At 36.9% G+C, this 20,381-nt stretch overlaps 1 protein-coding gene across 7 annotated transcripts in view; it reads left to right on the top strand.

The window, feature by feature from the left end:
- LOC124186299 (serine/threonine-protein kinase Doa) overlaps nt 1-20,381 on the top strand; it is a 49,171-nt gene that overhangs the window by 4,787 nt on the left and 24,003 nt on the right. For 2 of the 7 annotated variants that reach the window (XM_046577988.1, XM_046578075.1), the window contains one exon: nt 5,256-5,392. In XM_046577988.1, coding sequence (XP_046433944.1) covers nt 5,256-5,392 — 137 coding nt within the window. Of the gene's footprint in view, nt 1-2,360; nt 2,483-3,844; nt 3,967-4,232; nt 4,269-5,255; nt 5,393-8,302; nt 8,368-15,502; nt 15,755-20,381 lie in introns of those variants that run through there. The other 5 variants (XM_046578240.1, XM_046578163.1, XM_046578316.1 and 2 more) reach the window with 5 other exon arrangements.

The following is a 20,381-nucleotide window of genomic DNA, read 5'->3' on the forward strand; positions in this document are numbered from 1 at the left end:
TCATAAGTATGAGAATTGCAGAGAAATGTCGCAGAGTTTTTCACAGAAATATTTTTGCCAAGGTACATAAGATCTTGTATCTGCACAGCATTGGATGAACTAAAAGCTCGTCGTATTTTACATGTTAATTGAAATTCACCCTTTGATTATAATTATTATTTTCATTTGGTAATTATCTGGACGACTGAACCATCGATGAAAGGTTTCTTCAAAATTGGTTGATAAAAGTTGCCGCTGTAAAATGAATATATTCACGGCTTATCGCATTTATCACAATTATCATCAAGTTGCCGAGTAGCGAGCATTTCCGAAGATGTTTCGTTATGTTAACGTTGTGAATTTCAATTTCGTACTTTATAAAATTATGTAACATATCTGTTCTAACAAAGTAACCCTCAAACTATCAACTTTTTGGATTATAAGTTTTTGTTCTTGAAAATTGCCGAGCACCTGCAAACATATAGCTTTAGAGTTCATATGAATCAAAATAAAAAAAAAAAAAAAAAAAAGTCATACGAATTCGACGTTAACTGATACAGTTTCTTGGGAAGTTTTGAAAAGATCGCAAAAATTTCGGGACAAACTTATCTGTGTTTTCCTTTACTCAGAAAGAAAAACTAATGCTTGAAAATAATGAAAAATGTTTTTCCTCTTCGTGGGTAAATTTTCTGAACGGAATTATATTTTATAAAGCTATAATGAGAAGCTGAAAAAAATTTACGTTGCATCCTAAAAAAAATATATAAGTAATTCAGAAGAGAAGAATCGAATTTTACGAAAGCTTCAACCGTACATTTTGTGAAATGTTCAATGTACCGTGCGATTTTGACTTTTAGAGAAATCTAGTCAGCAAATTACTCTGGAAGTATTTTCGCTACTCTTATGGAGAGCGATCCATTTGCTATAATGAGAAGACTAGCACATTTAAGGTTTGTAGGCAAGTCATGGAATACTTGGGAACGGCTTAAGGCAATGTGACATGACTTCTTCACAGCGGCAATGGAAATTACCCTCATTACGTGCGGTTTTCGGAATAATTTATAAACGGACGGGTACGGAAAGATGACAAAAAAAGATGCGTACGTTTCTCAGCTCTGTAAAATTACAAGATTTAAGTTAGTAACGTGATCGTAAGTAAACATCGAAAAAAGTTTTTTTGCAAATTCAGAATGAGTCCAGTTAGTGAAATATTAGTACGTTGTAGATGAGTGTGGCTTCTTGAATTTCGGGTTACTACAATAAAGGCATAGAGATAATAACCGATAAGGTGACCAAGTAAATAGTATAGCTGGCTGCCGGTTTGCCGACAAAAAAAAAGTGCGAAACATCGAGATATGTGATGGAATCAAAACTGGAACGGGTTACCTTTCGAAAGCAAATATGTGCCAATGACTAGCGACGCCAGTCACAGGAGAATCAAACACCGAAACAGACGATACGTCGAGTACGTTTACACGGCGCTGTTATTCCGGGCTTACTATGGCCGACATAGTATTAACGGATTTAAAAATGCGTGTAAATGGCGCATTACATCGGATCCATCGGATATAACGGATTTACACCGGATATAGCGGGTTTACACATATTTTTAAATCCGGTATTACTGCGTTTGCCATAGTAAATACTGGAATAATAGCCGTCGTGTAAACGTACTCACGGATACATGAAATTTCCATAAAAAGAAAGCTTGTTTCAGTTTGGATTCCGAATAAATGATGAGCCACTAGGAATCCAGTAACCTCTAGACTGCCGGAAAGTCTAAATGTAATCTGTGCATGTGATCGGAACTTAACATATGTTATATGTGTATACGATACAGACACAAGATTTTGAGATTTTCTAAGGGGAATAAAGCTCTTAAAATCCCGGTTAAGTAACATTACATTATTCCCTCATCCATCCAGCGTTCGTCTGAAATTTGACGCATGCGCAAATGCGTGTGCAAAAAATGATGGATGGGTGTACCTCGATTTTCTGTCTCTTTCCATTTGCACGACCCTTCCACTCGTGCTAACCCCCGTACCTTGTCCACTCTAGATCCGTTATTATTTCTATGGAAAAGGGTCGGCCGATCGCGTTAATACCGAGATCGGTCGGGTGGCGCCACCGTACAACAAAACACGGAAGCACAATCGCGTAGTACTCGCGTAGTACTACGCAAGGCTGCGTAGGCCGTTTAATACGCAAACCCGAGTAAAGAAGTAGCGCCAACCGCTAGCGAGTAGCATCGCTGTAGGCAAAGGAGAGCGAGAGGCGAGAGTTCGTTTGGTTATCGCGCGGGAAGCGCCCGGCACATGTTCCATGTGCCTTTAGAGGTTCAGGCAGGAGAAGACGACACGACCATTGCCAGTGCTGTGTGTCAATACGTATTTTAAATGATAAATTTACGCTGTCGGCGAGGACTGTGATGTTTTACAAAGTGTGGCAAACGCTATTCAGAGGTCTTGGCCACGTAATGAGTTACTGGAAAGCTTCCAACCAGGTATTGTTATCCAGAATATCTTCAGATATCGCGTCTCGTCCGCACGCTACCCTGCTACCCACTTTCGTTTATGTATGTATGTATGTATGTATGCATGTGCGCGCGTGCGTGCGTGCGTGCGTAACGTGTGTGTCCAACGCCCCGTGCACACGCTACATACGCACCCTACGCATCGTGTGATTCCCGTCGTGATGCCGATCTGTGCCTCTAGGGCATCTGTGCAATGTGTTTGTATGGCTTTCCGCCAGGCAACCGGCACGTGTGATACCCTGGGGGGGGGGGATAAATTGAACAAAATCGTTCCTAGTATCTACGGCAATCCTGGGTATCAAGGGTATCGCTAGCTGTAATATCGCCTCTAAGTCGCACATTACATAATTCAGCTGCGAACTGCTTATGAAACGAAATAAAAATGCGTACAAGTACGGAATGCAGTGTGTCTTGCCCAGGTGTGCACGCACTTATAGGCGGGGTTCGTTGAACGCGAGCCTTACGCTCCTTCCATTACTACTTGAGTCGACAAAGTTACTTATAGTCGCTTGTCACGAGTTACTTCGTTTCGTGCTTAATTGTTAGCTCACAAGCAAAAGGGCGCCGGTTGTCGCTAGATTTTTCACCCCTCGATTATTTTATTCCTATTTTAACAACCTCGACTTGCACGCGATGAATTCTTTTGCTAATTAAATAGCCATAGGTATATTGAATAATATGAGACGGAACATTAAGCAACAGATTATAAATTCATAATAGTTTTTTTCTGACTGAATTTGTGGTCTGAGATTCGACCGTAGATGCACCCTCAAATTTATTAGTTACCGGAAACGAAGTATCGGAAAAAGTTTTCAATTTTGTGCCAATTTCTTCTTGGAAAATATTCAATGCGTCTGTGTACGTGCGGACAAATGGGAAGATTCAATATTCAATAGTCGTTATTATAACTTCGCTGATGGATTACGATCCCAGCCGTAATCGAATAAAATTGCTAAATTTACTCTACTAATTATATTGCGAATCAATACGTTAAGATCAGCTACGAGTCGATGCACTCGGTTGCACGTAGGCCGTGCCCTGAAGTTCGTAACGAATTGTCAGCGAATTGCAGTCGATGTGAAATCGTTACCTTCGGACGTTCTTTTATTTCTTCTTCAGTGACAAATAGCTGTCGAACGTTTTTTTTTCACATACGTACGTCTCGAGGGTGAAAAATCTCTTTCGCTAAACTTTTGTAGCAGGCGCGTTTTGCGCCTTGGAAAATTGAACTGATTTGAACAGCCCGCGCTTGTGACGCAGCTGCGCGTTGCGCGACGCTCCGACTGCTTCGAGGCTCGGCCTTGCGAGCTCAGCCAATCGGACGCCATCTGATCGATCCGATGTCCTCGTCGTTGTCATACAACAGTCTTGTACGTCGCACGTCTTCACGGTCCTGGTTCTCCAGTATTTTTGATTATATTTGGAACCATTTGAGCGAGTTTTATATACTAGCCGTAAGTAAACGCTGGTTATTATCCGTCTGCTTGTTAATATCCCAGAATATCACCTAAACTGACACGTTAAACTTGCGCTTGCGTCTCTCGTCGCGTTCAAGAGACTTTTAGCCTCCAAGATGGCCGTGTTGAAAGTTCTCGCACACAGCGTATGGTACACAGGGTACACAGCATAAGCCTCGCTAGCACGTCACGTTTATCTACAGCCGTCGTTTTTATTTTCAAATATTTTAAACTATCGCACATTTAGCCAACTCTCTTCGTTGAATCGAATGTCGGACATGGATTGTGTCTCCTTCAAGGTTGGGGTTTTTCATTAACATCGATTTTACACGGATCCGTGCATGCAGTTTATCACTGTCCGGTATAGTTCAATGTTTAATCAAGTGTGTGACGTGTTATTTTCATTTCTTTGTTGTTTACTTTTTATTTGACCGAAACATCAGCCCAACAGAACCAGTCGTGTTAATTTACTTGTCTCGATGAATTGCTTGCTTGCATCTTTCAAATTGTTCTGTTTCGCCACCCGGATTGAATAAAATTTCGTCGCTTGGTTGGAATTTTATACGGTCGTCAAAGTATAAACTAGGTCTTCGCAAAGTTTGACCCATATACTCAGTTTTATCTCTAGGCACGTTATTTATTTCATTAGTCTTGGAATTGTTTCTTCCAAATTATACAATATTTACCTTGTCAATACGTATTCAAGTTCGAAGCCATCAAGTCTCGGTCAACTTTGCGTCGTGAATCTGAATTGATTGAAAAACCGTTGGTCAATCTTTCTTCCTTTGCTTATTGATTGGTCTGAGCTCACCGAACATTTGAAATCGGCTTAACGTGTCTTTCGACGCTTACGTGTACAGATATGATATTTTCGAAGTAATCTGATAGCTCTTATACCTGTGAGATTAGTGATGTTGTAATACAGAAAACTTTTCTCATCAAACGCAAATTGTATGAAATAACATTAGAATTGTCCTAACAGTTTTCACTCGTATAATTTGTATAATTGTGGGTTTTGCATGTCTAAGAGTGATACGACAGGCCTTGATCCAAGATTTGACTGCAATTTACAAACTGGTGTAAATTAAACACTAATCGCTGAAACTTTGCACAGTTTTTTGCACATACTTAACACATCACTGCTCTCAATTTTCGAGCGACAAATTATTCGTACTTAGAAATTTAATTTGAACTAATTATTTTACAAGCAAATGTAATTTCTCATCTAAGAAGAATTTTAGATAGAAACCAAGAAATTTACTAATCGTTACTTTTGTACTATCCAGATGCCACGCAACAGGAGGCGCCACCGTTCTCGTAGCAACTCGAGGACTTGCTCGCGCTCAGCGGTCTCTCCTCAGTACGAGCACAAGCGCAGACGAATTGACAATTACGACAGCCCTCACAGCAAGGGGACTTACAGGTTAGTAGATTTGGCAATGAATTTCGGGGAGGGTTAATAGGAAACACCTTAGATTTTGAAGAGAGCTCATTTTTGCCCAAGATGTTTTACGCAAAGAAACGCTAACTGCGTCTTGAAGTATCCACTACACAATTGTTGCACTTTTCACAGGTATTTGGCGAAGAAATTTGATTCTAATTTCACAAAGTGGTGAAGTTAAGGTCAATCCGTACCATCTAGCATGAGAATCTTTAGTATCATGCATGTCAGTCGGACTACGGAAATACGTGTTTTCAAATTTATACATTACTCTTCTATAAAAAGCAGTGCTCTTGTTATGATTTTTAGGTCACCATTTTGGTCACTAAAGGTTTCAGCTCCGAATATATTTCTGACATTACGTTGATCTGCGTAACGTAGCGTTGCGTCCAAACCGAACCGATGTACTGTTTGTCGCTCGTTTAATAGTATAAATCGATTTTTAAGGAATCATGAACCAAGCCCTGCGCGTAACTCTGAAACTCTACCAGACGTGTTGACTATTTATATACATAAATCATAAAAACCTTTGAAACATATCAAATTTCAAGGGAAAAAGACCGGCTCTCTACAGGTTAAACTCGACGAATTTTTGAGATTCCTCTTCTTTACATTTGTGCTGTTATTTTTCAGTTCTCTTATGTTTTTTTTCGCATAACAGAGTATCTGACTATTACTATCAATTTTATCTACCTTGATGGATGATCCGGATATAGATGAGAACAGAGGATATTACATTTTTTTTTCTTGTGGCGCCAATTTGACTAAATTTGAACACATAAAAAAGTAGCGTTTGATTGTTTATCTGTTGTTCTGATTATTGACAAAAAAAACTTAAACAAAAAACAACGCAACAGTCTCTATAATTAGATGGTGTAAATCCGACTGGAAGGTTTATTTTTTGTTTCATCCAGCAATAAATCATGTATATGAGCTGTACATCAGATTGAATTTATAGTTTGCACCTAGCCAAATGTACAGTTAAGCATCATCACGAAAGTTTACAACTTTCTTTACCTTCATGTTGGATCTAGCACAAGGAGCAAAGGGCTAATGATTTTCGTCAAGTTGTGAGCACACGCCTGATTTATTTATAAGAAAGGTTAAACATTGAATAAGCATAGAAAGTTCAGCTATTGGTTAACATTTCGTATTTCAACGTTGTCAATTTCGGCAACTCTTTAATAATATTTTAAACATAGTTATCAGTAGCGCTGACCTAGGATCTGTTCGGGTTCTTATAATCTGGCGTAAAATGTGTGTCTGATTAAAAAAATGGCGATTAAAAGTACAACAATCGCTTGAACTGCCAGACATTTTGCGTAACTAGTCTTGCGTAGTTCAAATTTACAATTTTTCCACTCTTTTTTTTTCTCCGGATTGAGCAGATATCTTACGGATCAAAGTCAATTCATACCATAAAAATCATCTGGGATCGGTCCTGTTCTCTTTTCACTTATTGTCACCAAAGCTTATGACTATTTCAGTTATCGTGCGATAACAATAATTTTATACCGCAGCATCTTTTCGTTTGTTAAGTTGAACTTCATTTACACGTGTCGGTTTGAATTCCATATTACCGACCGAATATACATTCATTTGTAACACAGCGTAGGTTGACGTGACGTGCAAAGCTCTTTATTAGTATTTAATGATTCTTCTTGGTTCTTTTTGTTTTATTTCATATTCTTTTTTGTTTTCATATCGTAATAATATCGGACTGTAATTTAATTCGTATTTGGGTTTAACAAGAAATAGATTTCAGTCAGGTGTCTACTTGGCCGATAGGATATTTACTGGTCCTAATCGGTAGATCCAAGAGGTGCGGACTAGTTTTATATCCGACCAATAAGGAGTGCATTTGGATTGCCCCAAAATCTTCGAGAATATTTTTTTTTTTTATCAGGCTGAAGTTTGTAAGTTTATTGGAACAATGCATCGTTGGTAAAACGTCTTATTTCGCAGCTTTAGGATTACTTGAAATTTAGTAAATCGTTGATACAACATCAATAAAACTCAGATTTTGTAAATTCAACTTCTTCGGGTATTCTAAAGGTGAAAATAGTAATTTCTGTTCCAACGTATCGATACATTAACGTTGCCAACTTCAGTCTCGTTTATTTTTTCCCGATAATCCAATCAATCTAGAACAGTTTCTCAGAATTTTTATACATAAGACCTACGTATAATGATTCATCAGAATCGTCAAATCATTATCGTCATTCGATTTCGCATCAAATATTCCGGCGGTTTTCTTTACACACGCATGAATTTTTATTTTATCGTTGGGGAGGATTTTTTTATTTAATTTTATACTCATTCCGATACTTCTCTTTTTTCCTTATTTTTCTTTCGTCTTCCGTGCTAGCAATTCAGCGAAGCATGCAGACACTCGATTCATTTTAAACGCACATTGCCTCGAAACGATTCAACGCAACATCTCCGGCATATTTTCAGGGCCAGCCTGCAGCGAAGATTGAATTTTCATAACTGCAGCGAGTGTTTACTAAAAATTGTATTTACAGGTGTGTTGAAACTTGATAAAGTTCTTATGTCTACACGCTACCCGTTACGTGTTTAGAAATAGGGCAGACTTATTTTCGAGATAAGAAGTGGACAGATTACGGGAAATAATTATGATGCGTCGACGTTTTCTTATCGTGAAACAACAGTCGCCGACGTTCTTGATACATAGTCACGTTCTCGGTACAATTACGTATAATCATGGCTACTTACCGACTAGTCGAACGTTGAATTACTTCAGTTGCCGATCAACCGTCTGTCGCGTTCTTTTTCTTTATCATCGCTCTGCAGTTATAAAGCTTATACGATTAAACGTATTGTGCATAGAAAAAGAGAGTGAAGTTGGGTGTTTTTTTTTGTGCGGTGTCGTTTCGTCTGATCAAAATGGTGAAATGGTATTGCGACAAAATGTGCCCTCATTTCACGTCCAAACGGTACGTTAATGCACTCCTTACGGAATGCATAGTTGAAACTATCGGTATAAATCCAACGCAGTTATTGTTACGCATCGGTGATTCGATATTGTCACGGTAAAGGTGTTGAAACTAATGAAATCTCACTTTTAATCGTTTCGCAAATTATTTGCATTGTTTCCTGAATAATTTAATTCAAATCGGCTATTAATTTGTCAAAAAATCCATTCAAATATTACTTTACAAAGTACGTTTCAAACGACATTTTGTGTCAAAAGATACAACCATCCCATGCATGTATTATATATATATATATACACGTGTATGCCTTCAAGTTGGCAATACGTATGCATCCACACACCCGTCCGCTTCACATGACAGTATAATAATTAATTGAAAACATGTACGCTATATCGAAGAATTATTCTCAGAGCTTGCAGCGATCGTCGTTTCAACATTAACAGTATTTATACATACAGAATATTATATCTGCATAAGGTAACCGTGAGTGACTACGACCTTTTAAGGTTTTGATCCTCTTTCGTAATGATTGCTCATATTTATTTATTTATTTACCGTATTTCTTATCAATGCGTCAATTAGCCTGCAGTGTTTATTGCGGTTTGTTAATACATTAATTACCAAACGAAATTGCGACGTATACATAATTCTTTGATCGAACGAAACGATCGGGTCTTCCATCATCGACGCGGTGATAAATTTTCTCGGTAACAATGTTATCGACGAACAGAACAAATCGCTCCGTTAGCACGGAATTGTAGCGTTATTGATCGCGAGAATATCAACCGTGTAAATATTTCTCCCGCGCATCACGGAGTTTTTTTTAATTATAATATCGTACGCGTGTTAACAATCTCATTGTTAAACGTGTCAAATTAAACGATGTGTAACGAGGATCGTTGCAGTAGAAGGAAAATACGAAGAGACCAACGCGGCAAGAGAACCGCTCCGGTTCGTCCGGCCAATGCCGAGTCCAAGGCTCGCCTTCCACTCCTCTCCACTTTTGTTTGTCCGCATAACGCGAGCATGTGTGTTCGTTCATACATACGTAAATTCATACTTACGTACTTATGTCGGTGGTGTTGCTGTGCCACGGTGGGCACAACCAACCAGAGAGCGACGATGCTGACCGTTTCATAAAGCCTTCGGGAAAGTCAGTCTGTGCTTTAGACGTTCGTCAAGTGGCCGTAGAGTGAGATTTAAAACGACGAGATCCAACTTGCCGATCCTTGGATGATAAATGATTTTTTTTTTTTTTTTTTTTTTCAAGATAACGCGGCTTAGAACGTTCTTTGAGGAATAACGAAGACTCGATAAAAATTTTTACTTCGCTTTCGTATGTCCAAATCATGCTGTACGTTCAATGAAAGAAAAATGTGACGGAGTGATATTTGTTTGGACGATAATTATCTGAAAATCGAGTGTGTCACTGCGGTGCGAAAGTGTGCAATTTTTTCATATATTTATACTGTATGCCAGCGATAAGAAAAAATCTTTTAATATCGTGGCCAAAATGTTTTGTGTGTGTGTTTTTTTTTTTCTTTCTTTTTTTTGCGGTAGGAATTTAAAAACTAAGCTATTGACGTTTCAAAATATTTTGTCATTCGTTTGATTCTTTTTTTTTATTTTTTTATTTGCTTCAAAATTTGTATAACTTTTAATTAACTTTTTAATCGTACCTTAAATCGGCATAGATTTTTACTAGTTTTAGGATACATATTCGCGCGTATGTTATTGTACATACCTTTACGTTATTTTTACATCGGTGTGATAGATTTTATAATTAACAATGTTTATTCAATATTTATGCGTAAAATTGACGGTTGAACGATTTATTACAATCTAAAATTTGATTTTGAATTGAGTGTTTCTGAAAGAAATATCCATTCTCTGCCTTTCGTTTCTTTTTCGATACATATTAAATACGAGTCAGTTTTAACAGTATAATGATCGTAATTCATTCTCAAAAAATTGACAAGAATTAATTCAAGATTTTGTTGTTTGGAAATTATCGAAATTTCATGTGACGTGTAAATGAATGATAAACAAAAAAAAAAAAGAACAAAAATCTACAACGTTGACGAAAATAATAATAAAAATATTGAAGTTAATCGATTGAAAAATTTTGAATTACTTGCTGCGTGAACTTATTACAATTCTTTGATGATCGCAAAAACTACTCGAGTAAAAATGAAACCATAAGTATGGATTTAAATAAATAAACTGGATCCGTCTAAATCTTATTTGATTCAAGTATTAGTCGTTGCAGGAATGTTTCTCTTCGATGATATGAATAAACGGCTACTGTTGCAGTTACTAAATTATTAACGCGACATTATAGAAGCGGAAGTGAGCGACGTCCATTGTTTCTTACCTTCCTTACAGCGGTCGGTAAAAAGAAAAAAAGAAAAAAGAAAGTGAAAAACCCCATCGGCTAAAAAGGCGCCGGTTTTGCGAATCGCGTCATTAACGTGCCTTAAATATACCCGCACGGAATATTAGATTATTCATATAAACACCTCCTTCGTGCAGGTGAATTTTAATTGAGTCTCATTAATTTCAAGCCGCGCATCGGGCGCGCTTTTACACCGCGGGAACTTCAAAGGTTTTGAATTTTTTATTAACCGCGCGAAAAGCGTTTCTTCATTACGTTTCAATGTCGCGGAACGATTTTGTGTGTAAAAACTTTTTTTTATTCATATCAAAAATTTACCTTTGTAAATATATAATGGTGGTTTACTTCTTTCCTTTTTTTTTTTTGGTCTTTTTTTCTCCTCTAACGTATCCATCGAAAAGTTAGTTTTTTTAGCCTCAAACGAAGATTCGTAAAACCGGAACACGGTGGCAAAATTCTAAAACGCGACACATCCGGTTTGAATTTTTCAAACGCTCTAAACGAAATATCTCGAAAACTATACAAGTTGAGAAGCTGTTTTTGGTTCCTTTTTGTAGACAATCAAATTTTCTATGAAAAAGGTCCACACTACTGTACGCCTAAATCTTCATCTTGTATTCGATAGGAAAGTTTAGAATTGACTGCGATGAACAAACGAACGAAGATGCTTATTACCTTGTAAATTTTTATCTCACCCGTGTTGTAAGCTGATACAAACAATGTCTCGTCATTTTTTAAAGAACATTTGATTATCTGCAAAATGAAACCAAGAACAGTTTCCTGACTCGTGTAGTTTTCGAAATATTTCGGTTAGCGTGTTTGAAAAATTCTAAGCGAACGAATCACCTTTTAGAATTTTTCTACCAAGTTCGAGTTTCACGAGGCTTAGTTTTACGCCAAAAACTAACTTTTCGAAGGTTACGTAAGAGCAGAAAAAAAAGTTTTCAAACCACCACCCTAACATGTATCTACATTTGTATCGTTTGTGTCTATAAATTGTTTATTTTCACACTTTGAATCGAGTCTCTTCGAACGATTACAGTATCTAAATACAGCTGTATCATTGTAACGATTCGCGAAGCGTTTTGCGTCCGCTTACTGCCTACTTCCTTTTCCTTGATACCACGTATCGGATTAGTCCGAAAATCCTAGCGATATACAAGAGCCGAAGCAATTAAGTTCGCAAGGTCGATTTCGCCATCGTAACGCCATGATCGCCCATATTTGGTCAGAATTTATTACGCGCAAATACCCAGCGGCTATAATACACAATTCTATATAATATCTCGTTACATCTCTCTCATTGTGTATTATATTCGAGATTGCCTTACATATCGTATATATATACACACACAGATATAGCAGTGGCTCGCAATTTTAGCTTATCTGTCGCGATTCGTTAAAAACATGAAATATTTTGCTAATTTCCATTGATTTTAAGCAGTACATAGTCGAGTTGGCAAAATGTGAGAAAGTATTTCTTTTTTTTTTTTATTATTATTATTATCTTGTACGTACATTAGTTACCGCGAATTTCAGACAATTTCAAAGTTTCTGCCCAACGAACTTTTTATTCAAATCCATTGTTACAATAATTATAGTCACACGGATCTCAACCTCGTTTCTATCGTTCTGAAATAATGTAACAGTATCGCCTTGACTTATTTACGCCCACAATATACCTACCGATTCTCTTGATCTATTGAAATCTATTTATTTTACGTTATACTTTGATGCGATGATTTTTTTTTTGTAAGCCAACGTGCGAGTCGGACGAAATCTGTGATTTTACACGCATCGTATGTCTAATGAAGTGTAGATAACGCCGCATATGCGATACAAATAAACACGGTTGACTTCGTTCAATGCAATTTATGCACTCTCGCGGATAATATCGGTCAATTGTCTTGTTTTCGCCCCGTTGCGATCGGAATTGCCGCGATATGACAATAAATTTTCATCAATAAACTCACAATTGTATGACGTTTGTGAAACGAATCGTCAATATGAAATTGTCTCTTGCAGAGGACGCATATTTATGTTCTCGAAATTGAAACTCCTGCTTTATTTTTTAATACAACAACGTTTCAACTATTGTTCCTTTGACGCAGACTTTTCAACAATAACGTCGCTTCGAATCATATTCGTATTCATCTCCTACTAATTTTTATCAACGCGATAACAACGGTTCGTAATAATGATGAAATCTTTATCTTTTTTTTTTTTTTATTTATCCACGATTCAACTTTACTCGCGTACGATGCGAATTAATAAATACAGATATCGACCGTTTTTTGGCCAAGTTATTCACCCGTGTCTCTTACTTTTATCACAGTTGTGAAATTATCGAGGAGTCAATTATACAAACTACATGGTTTTTCCTTACGAAATTCAATTAAGAATCTTTTCTTGAAAGTTTTCATAAATATTTCCCGCTTGATTTTAGCACTAAAAAACAAAAAAAAAAAAAAAAAACTTTTCTTCTCCTCGTCACTTTCGTGTCGCATGCAACGATGAAAAGATTTCATCTTTCCTCGTAATTTCTTTCTTACGATTATTTAACTACTTTATTGCAGTGAAGATTCGATTCTTTGGCAGGCTTACGACGCACATTGAAAAGCATACTTACTCTCACTCAGGCTATACGGTAATAAATAACTCGTTATCCGTATACCGAACCAACAGCCACTCGACACTCGGCTGCACTTGAGAAAAGACCTACAGACCTACATTCGTTACTCCATCAATTTTCTCTCGTTTGTAATGTACATGAATCGAAGAGTCGTTTCGTGTGCAGTAAATTACGATAATCCGTACGAGTTTCACTTGTAATGCGTAAAATTTGTTCGTTAGCACTGCAAAACTTACCGTCTATTCCATCTAGATTTATTTTTATTATTTTTATATTTGTTATACTTCGTTATTAATTGTTGATAATCATTTATCACTTCCTGTCTGTTCTGACGTTGCTCGTACAAATTCTGGCCATCGATGAATCGTCCTTTGAATGTTTTTTTTTTTTTCTTGTCGGTTAAACAACGCGCAATCATGAAATACTTATTAACCCTTTGAGTCACACATTATTGCACCCAGTCAACTTTTATAACAAGTTAGTATTCCATGGTTTTTGGGGTCGCTGATTACGAATCTGAAATTAGGATTCCAAAATTCAAGATGGCGGATCCAATATGGTGGACGAAAATTTCAAATTTGATCTAACAAGGTCAAAAAAAAAAAAATTCTGGAGTCTTTAGGCTGGTTGATTGAATTCGCCATGTGGAGTTTTCAAAATCTGATTTCAGACTCGTAATCAGCGATCCCAACAATTTCTGGACAGAGTTTTTTCTCCGGATTCGATCGAATTTGAATTTTTCGTCGGTCATATTGGATCCGCCATTTTGAATTTTTAAAATCCTAATTTCAGATCCCAAAAAATTATAATTTATGTGAGATATGTGCATGCATGCGTAGAGGAGTAACTTTCTCGAAAATGAATTATTTCTTCAATTTTCACGATTTTTTTCAATCAATTTCTTTCTTAACAATAATAATTTAAATGATATCGCAATAATTACTATTCAGTATTGAAAACCTACTAGTATATTATCAAAAATAAATTGATGGTAAGAATACTTACCGCTACGACTCAAAGGGTTAAACTAATCGCCTGCCATTAGTTTGATCGCGAGTCGTAAATCGACCTTGCCAACTTTGTACCACTACCTTGATAACCCGCCATTTTTACGGTTCCGACGCACAGGAATTTAATAATAGAAAACTCATCGTGCGAATGTACGTACTTTTTTTAGACGTAAGTTTTTGTGATCGAAAAAGAATTAGCACGTATATCGGCATCGGGCATATTATGACGGCTGTTTACGCTTTATTGGCCAGTATAAGGCTTGTATTCGTAATCATTCAATCTCTTGTTTTCGAGACCTTCGTGCATCGTACAGATGACGACGACGACGACGACGATGACGATGACGATGATGGAGTTGTAACGACGGGTACGAAAGCTTCGTTTAACTCGTGTCACTTCCGGGTGTTGAAAGGAATTGTGTTGGATTCTTTATTTGGCGAATAATAGATTGAGAATATTTTCGAAATTCTATTATACCTTTGTACTCTTGATCGCGTTGTCATTGAATTTTATGAATATCCTTTTGTTTACTCATTTTTGTTTCTACCGTTACTTGTAACACTCTGTTGATGAACCAGTTGTTGCACTGGAATAGAAGAACCAGAACTTGAAACTGGTTCGACTAGCTGCACGCTTGGCTTTCGAGAACATCCGTTCTCCCGTATTAACGTTTGCATCGCGAGCACTTTTGTTACTTTGTTTAATCGTATACTTTTGTCAAAGATTCCTCGAATCTTGACAACTTTGCCAATGATTATCAAAGTAAGTCGAGAAGATTAGTATTTAGTTGATCTAAAAACGACTTGAATGCTTGCGCTCAAAGCTTCAATTTATCCACACTATTTATCCAAGGCCGATATGTTCCACAAGGTATTTTACAAAAACGATAAAAATAACCGGAACAAATGCGTCTAATTTTAAACATGCGGAGGTTATAAGCTTCCTGACATCCAAGTGTAAAGGTCGCAGAAAAAGAAGATATGTTTTTTATCGTTAATATATGTCTATATATATATTTTTTTTTATTCCCGACAGTTATCGTAATTTCATTTGAGGAGTAAAATAAAAAACAACTCAGCGAGTTCCCCGCGTAGTTTGAAAATATTTGATCTTCTTTGAGGATCCTATAGCAAGGAGGCTTAGGCACAGTGATTTGGTTTAAATAACACGCGAGTGAAGAGAACCGGGCTTAGGCATTCTCCTGCAGTCGTCTATTTTAAACTGTATTCATGACCTTTTACTACTCGTAACAACTTGAAGAGAGACTCTGTGATACCTATAACTATACTATACCTACGCGGTGCGAAGATGCCGGTACTCTACGTTGCTCTCGCCTCATGGATGCCAAGGTAAGGTATTCGAACATGGCTTCAACATTTTTTGGTTCACGTGAGAAACGTTCGGGGAATTGGAAATATCGAATTCGAGTCGTGTAATCGTTGACTTGTACAAGTACAATACTTGACGTTATCTCAAATTCGTCACACTTTATAACTCTTTACGAAAGAAGATTTTTCGAAGCATATAGCGGTTACATTTATTGACCCTTCTGTATCCGAAGCATACATTTTTCTGTGCAATCAAATTCAATGAATCTGGGTATAGAAGGTTTCTCCAGGTCGTTGATTTCAAAAATGAACTCAGATCTGAGAAATTTTCAATATTCAAAATGGCGGATAGGGTCAATTTTTATATTTTAAGTCCGCGATATTGAATTTTGAAATTCTGACCGTCGATTCTTTTTCAGCGACTCCAAAAACCCACGATTACAGAGAGTTCCACTATTCTAGTCCCAGTGACCTTTCCAGAATTACATTTATTCCGCAAAAGCAGGCATTTTCAATACTTTGATTATTTATAGCGCTCACCATATTCGCGGAATCATCGTAATCTCTCTTAAAACGACAACATTGACATCTTAGAAGGCCAATTGTGTAAAACAAAAAAAAAAAAAAAAAATGCCAGCGATATCTCAAAACTTGAATTTAAATCTTGAATAACCGATTCAAAAAAGGTGTCTCGATTTTGTCGATGTTTGAAAAAAGTCTAACAACGAGATATTTGTACGTATATAAATGAACATTTTCGGCATTTCATTTACATTACACAATAAACGGGGTATTTCGACACGAGCTGATTTTGACACTTTGGTCCTATTTAAGGGTAACAGCTGATCGCCGAGACAGTTGTGTCACACACAGTCTTGTGCAGCAGTGCCAGTATTTTACTGCAACGTGAACGTACGTGTATAAACGTACGAAATTATGCAATGTACAGACGTACGGGGATTCCAGGCTGCGTGCAGCACAGATTTCACAATAATTCTTCACACGGGTTTTTATTATGTTATACGCTCGGTAATTAACAGTGCGTGAAATCGCAGCTGCACAACATCTGCAGCATTGCAACGCCAGGTATCCTCTTGTTATTCCGCATTGAAGCGAATGTTATTATTAAACGTGACCGGTCTTTGCCTAAAACCAGATTCTAATTACTCGGGCAAGCAATGCAGGTCCGAAACACTCCCGAGTATACGTATAATGTAAATGCAAAAACGTGCTCGTTTCACTTCCGAGATGAAATTTATATAGGTCCGATGTGTATGTTTGCCCACTTCTGTAAATCCTCACCACCTGACCTATATACCTAACCGGTATAATCGACGCTCACTTTGTCTATTCTGAATTCTCACACGAGTTTACCAAGGCCTTTGGCCTTTATCCAAAAACCATGAACAGGGTGGTGACAGACCGGGAAAAACGGGAATAGTTTGGGAATTTTTTTTTTCTATCACAAAAAGTCAGGGAAATGTGATAAACAACGGGATCGGGAAACATTTAGGTATTTTTTTTTTTTTTTATAATTTGTTATCAAACCTCAATTATGCTTCGTTAATTAAAATTCAATCAAAATAATTTAGGGAAATGGTGTGGTTCGTTTATATGAAACGAAGCGATAATGCGTATTTCCGAATCCAAATTTATATATCGAACGTGTACAATTTCTGGAACTTTTTGTCATAGGAGCCGTTCAACATTAGCTAAGTTTTGTGAAAAAATATTAGGGAGTTGTGAATTTTTCATTGGACAAGACAGGGAATTTTATTTGAGCTAATTTTTCACCACCCCGATGATGAAGACGATAGGATCAGGGACAGAAGAGGAACGAAATGGTTTTCCTTGTTTCTAGAATATAATTTTACACATTATTCTCTCTGATTCGAGATCAAGTGACTTATGTGTTCAAGCTTGCAGTTAGCTTTGAAGTTTTCCCCGCATATATATAAAAATAATAATTCTACGATTGTGTAAAAAGGAAACACCGAGCGCTTTGATCAACGTCTTTTTCGTCAAAGTCTACTTTGACTATTTTGTCCGTTAATTATACGCTTATATGAGTCATCTTATCTAGGAATTCAATAATCTTCCCTGTCGGTAATAATATTTGAACAGAGTATCGTTTATCGACTAGTTATCGCCTGAGTAGTGCGTGATCAAATTCGCCACTTACTACGTTCAGGGTGTCTACCGCTTCTTAAATATCCTCAAATCCTGGAATTATTCTGGAACAAAAAATTTAAAAAAAAAATTTTTTTGTAAATTGCCAATTGAGTCCTGACAAATTTTGATATATCCTGAAAAGTTGACATAATATATTTTTGATTGAAAACAGTGAAATTTCAATTGTACATAACATGCCGTTGACTTAGTCCTGGAATTTAAATTCTCGATCGCAGTAGACAACCAGTATATCACAGTCCCTTGGGTTTACAGTTATTTAGAAGGTACAAACTGCGTAGCTCACTAATAGTTGACATCGCAACGCTGTTCACACGTTCTTCTTTTTCAACTTTCACGCCGTTTCGTTTCTTTGGATATATAGTAGTGCCTCGTTTTTTTTCCCGTTTTTCCTAGATATTTCACCTGGGTACACATGTTCTTGCGTCCTTATCGATGAGCATAGTCTTAACGCAATTTTCACCGCACATCTCTGGAAAAGATGAACCTGGACAAAATCTAACTTCACCAATTTCCGTCTTTCGAATTTACCGAGGGATTTCTATCACGCGCCAAATGCTGTATTACGTATTATAAACACACATGCACGGCGAGTGGAATTACAACTATCAAAAATAACTTGGGGGCCATTTCCGAATATCGTTTGAATCAGGAGAACGGGGAAAGTTGGGAAGCGAGTGACTCATAATCACTTCATACACGTTGCGAATTGGTAACAGGTTGACTCATGTTGGAATCATGAGCTGAGTCGGATGGTAAAGAAGGAAACCGTCCGACAGAATACTACAGATTCACATTTCTAGACTGTTGGGAATAATTTGTCGTACCTTGCAATGTTCGGTTTGATTTGATTTTCGACATTGACTTCTCACGGATGTCGCTTAAGGTTACACTTTAGTCTAAGTCTAGTATAATTGAATGTTACTTGTTCCGACTATTTATTATCAAAGTCTACGCATCAATGTTATGCCTGATAACAGCGAAAATAAGGGACATTTTACTCAGTCGGTAAATACTGACTGCAAAGCATCCTTTTAACGTTGAATACTTGAAGTATCTTTCGATTTCATCCGGCAGCTTTTTGGCACCGGATTTATTTTCCCATCTTCAGTGCCAGATCATTACAAACATTAATTACGATCGGTTAATCGTTTGTTTAGCGTTTTGACGTATTGCGCTGTCGCTGATAAACCGAATCAAAGGTTGATCCTCTTCGTTTCGACCTTGGAGAGATTCCGTTGGGTATATAACACGGTGGTTGTTTTGCGTTGGTCTCAATCAACTCGTCGGTCGAGTTTAACTCAATTTACATACTCAGATTCACAGGTCCTTTGACCCTAATTGAAAGTTTGGTTAAACCCGTTGACGACTAATTGTAAGGTCAGCTCCGCTGCTTCGAAGTTGCTGAGATAACTTTTTATAAATAACGTTCCATGGATCTTCGGCACGTGGTATTAGTCACATCAAGGTTGGCCCTGCGGAGACCTCTTGCAAGTTATACAGCTGCTGGAATTATACGTCCGTTTAATATCCATTCTGTATACTTGAATGGAGTTGGTCGTTCAATCCTTGGAAGGATGGTTAATTTTAGACGTTATTTAACCGCGTCAAACGATTCGCTTCACGGTCGGCGTTACGAACGCGATAATACAAATTACGAGCTCTCTTTTACACCGTATGGATGTAGTCCGATATTGAAGGTCCGGGCCTGAGGCTGACTTTTGGAAAGAAAAAATGATGAAATTTGAATCGCAATTTCCTACCTTGGCTATTGATAAACATTCGTCAAATCGGTATAAAGAAACTAAACAGAAATATAACAAATTTTAGAAATTCTTGTATCTTTATAAATTGTAATAACATTTTGCCATTTTCTTTTTTTTTTTTTTCTTCCGAAAGTATTATTTGTTATTCGTTTAGTGAACGCAATAAAATATCCCACCTTCTCCGCCAACTTCGTAGATTGGCGAGAAATTGAAAGAAAAAATAGAACGTGAATAATGTTGGACAGTTTCGATAGATTTTATGAAAGTTTTATTTTCTCTTTGATTTTTTTTTTTGTTATTCAGCAACAAGTAAAAGTAGAATGAAAATACTTGTGGTTGAAAATTTTTCGGAACTACTCCTAGATGAGCAAAATGTAGAAATTACACGACGCGATTTTATTCACTAATTAGATATTCTAATATGCACTTGAAAAAAAAAAACGATAATAATAATCTGTAATTTGTATTCAATCAGTATGGCATTTAATTCTAATTAGCATCGAAATTCTTTCCAATTAAAAAATCACAATTGTTGAAAAAAAGAAAAACGATAATTTTTGTAATCACACTTCTAATCTCTATGGTATTTCGATTCTAATTGTAATTTACAGTTGTAATTTATCACTAACTAAGCATTGATAAATTAAGGAACTACATATATTATCTTGAGTTCCGACGTGTGCAGTTATATC

The sequence above is a fragment of the Neodiprion fabricii genome, chromosome 1, assembly GCF_021155785.1.
Source record: "Neodiprion fabricii isolate iyNeoFabr1 chromosome 1, iyNeoFabr1.1, whole genome shotgun sequence".
Lineage (NCBI taxonomy): Eukaryota > Metazoa > Arthropoda > Insecta > Hymenoptera > Diprionidae > Neodiprion > Neodiprion fabricii.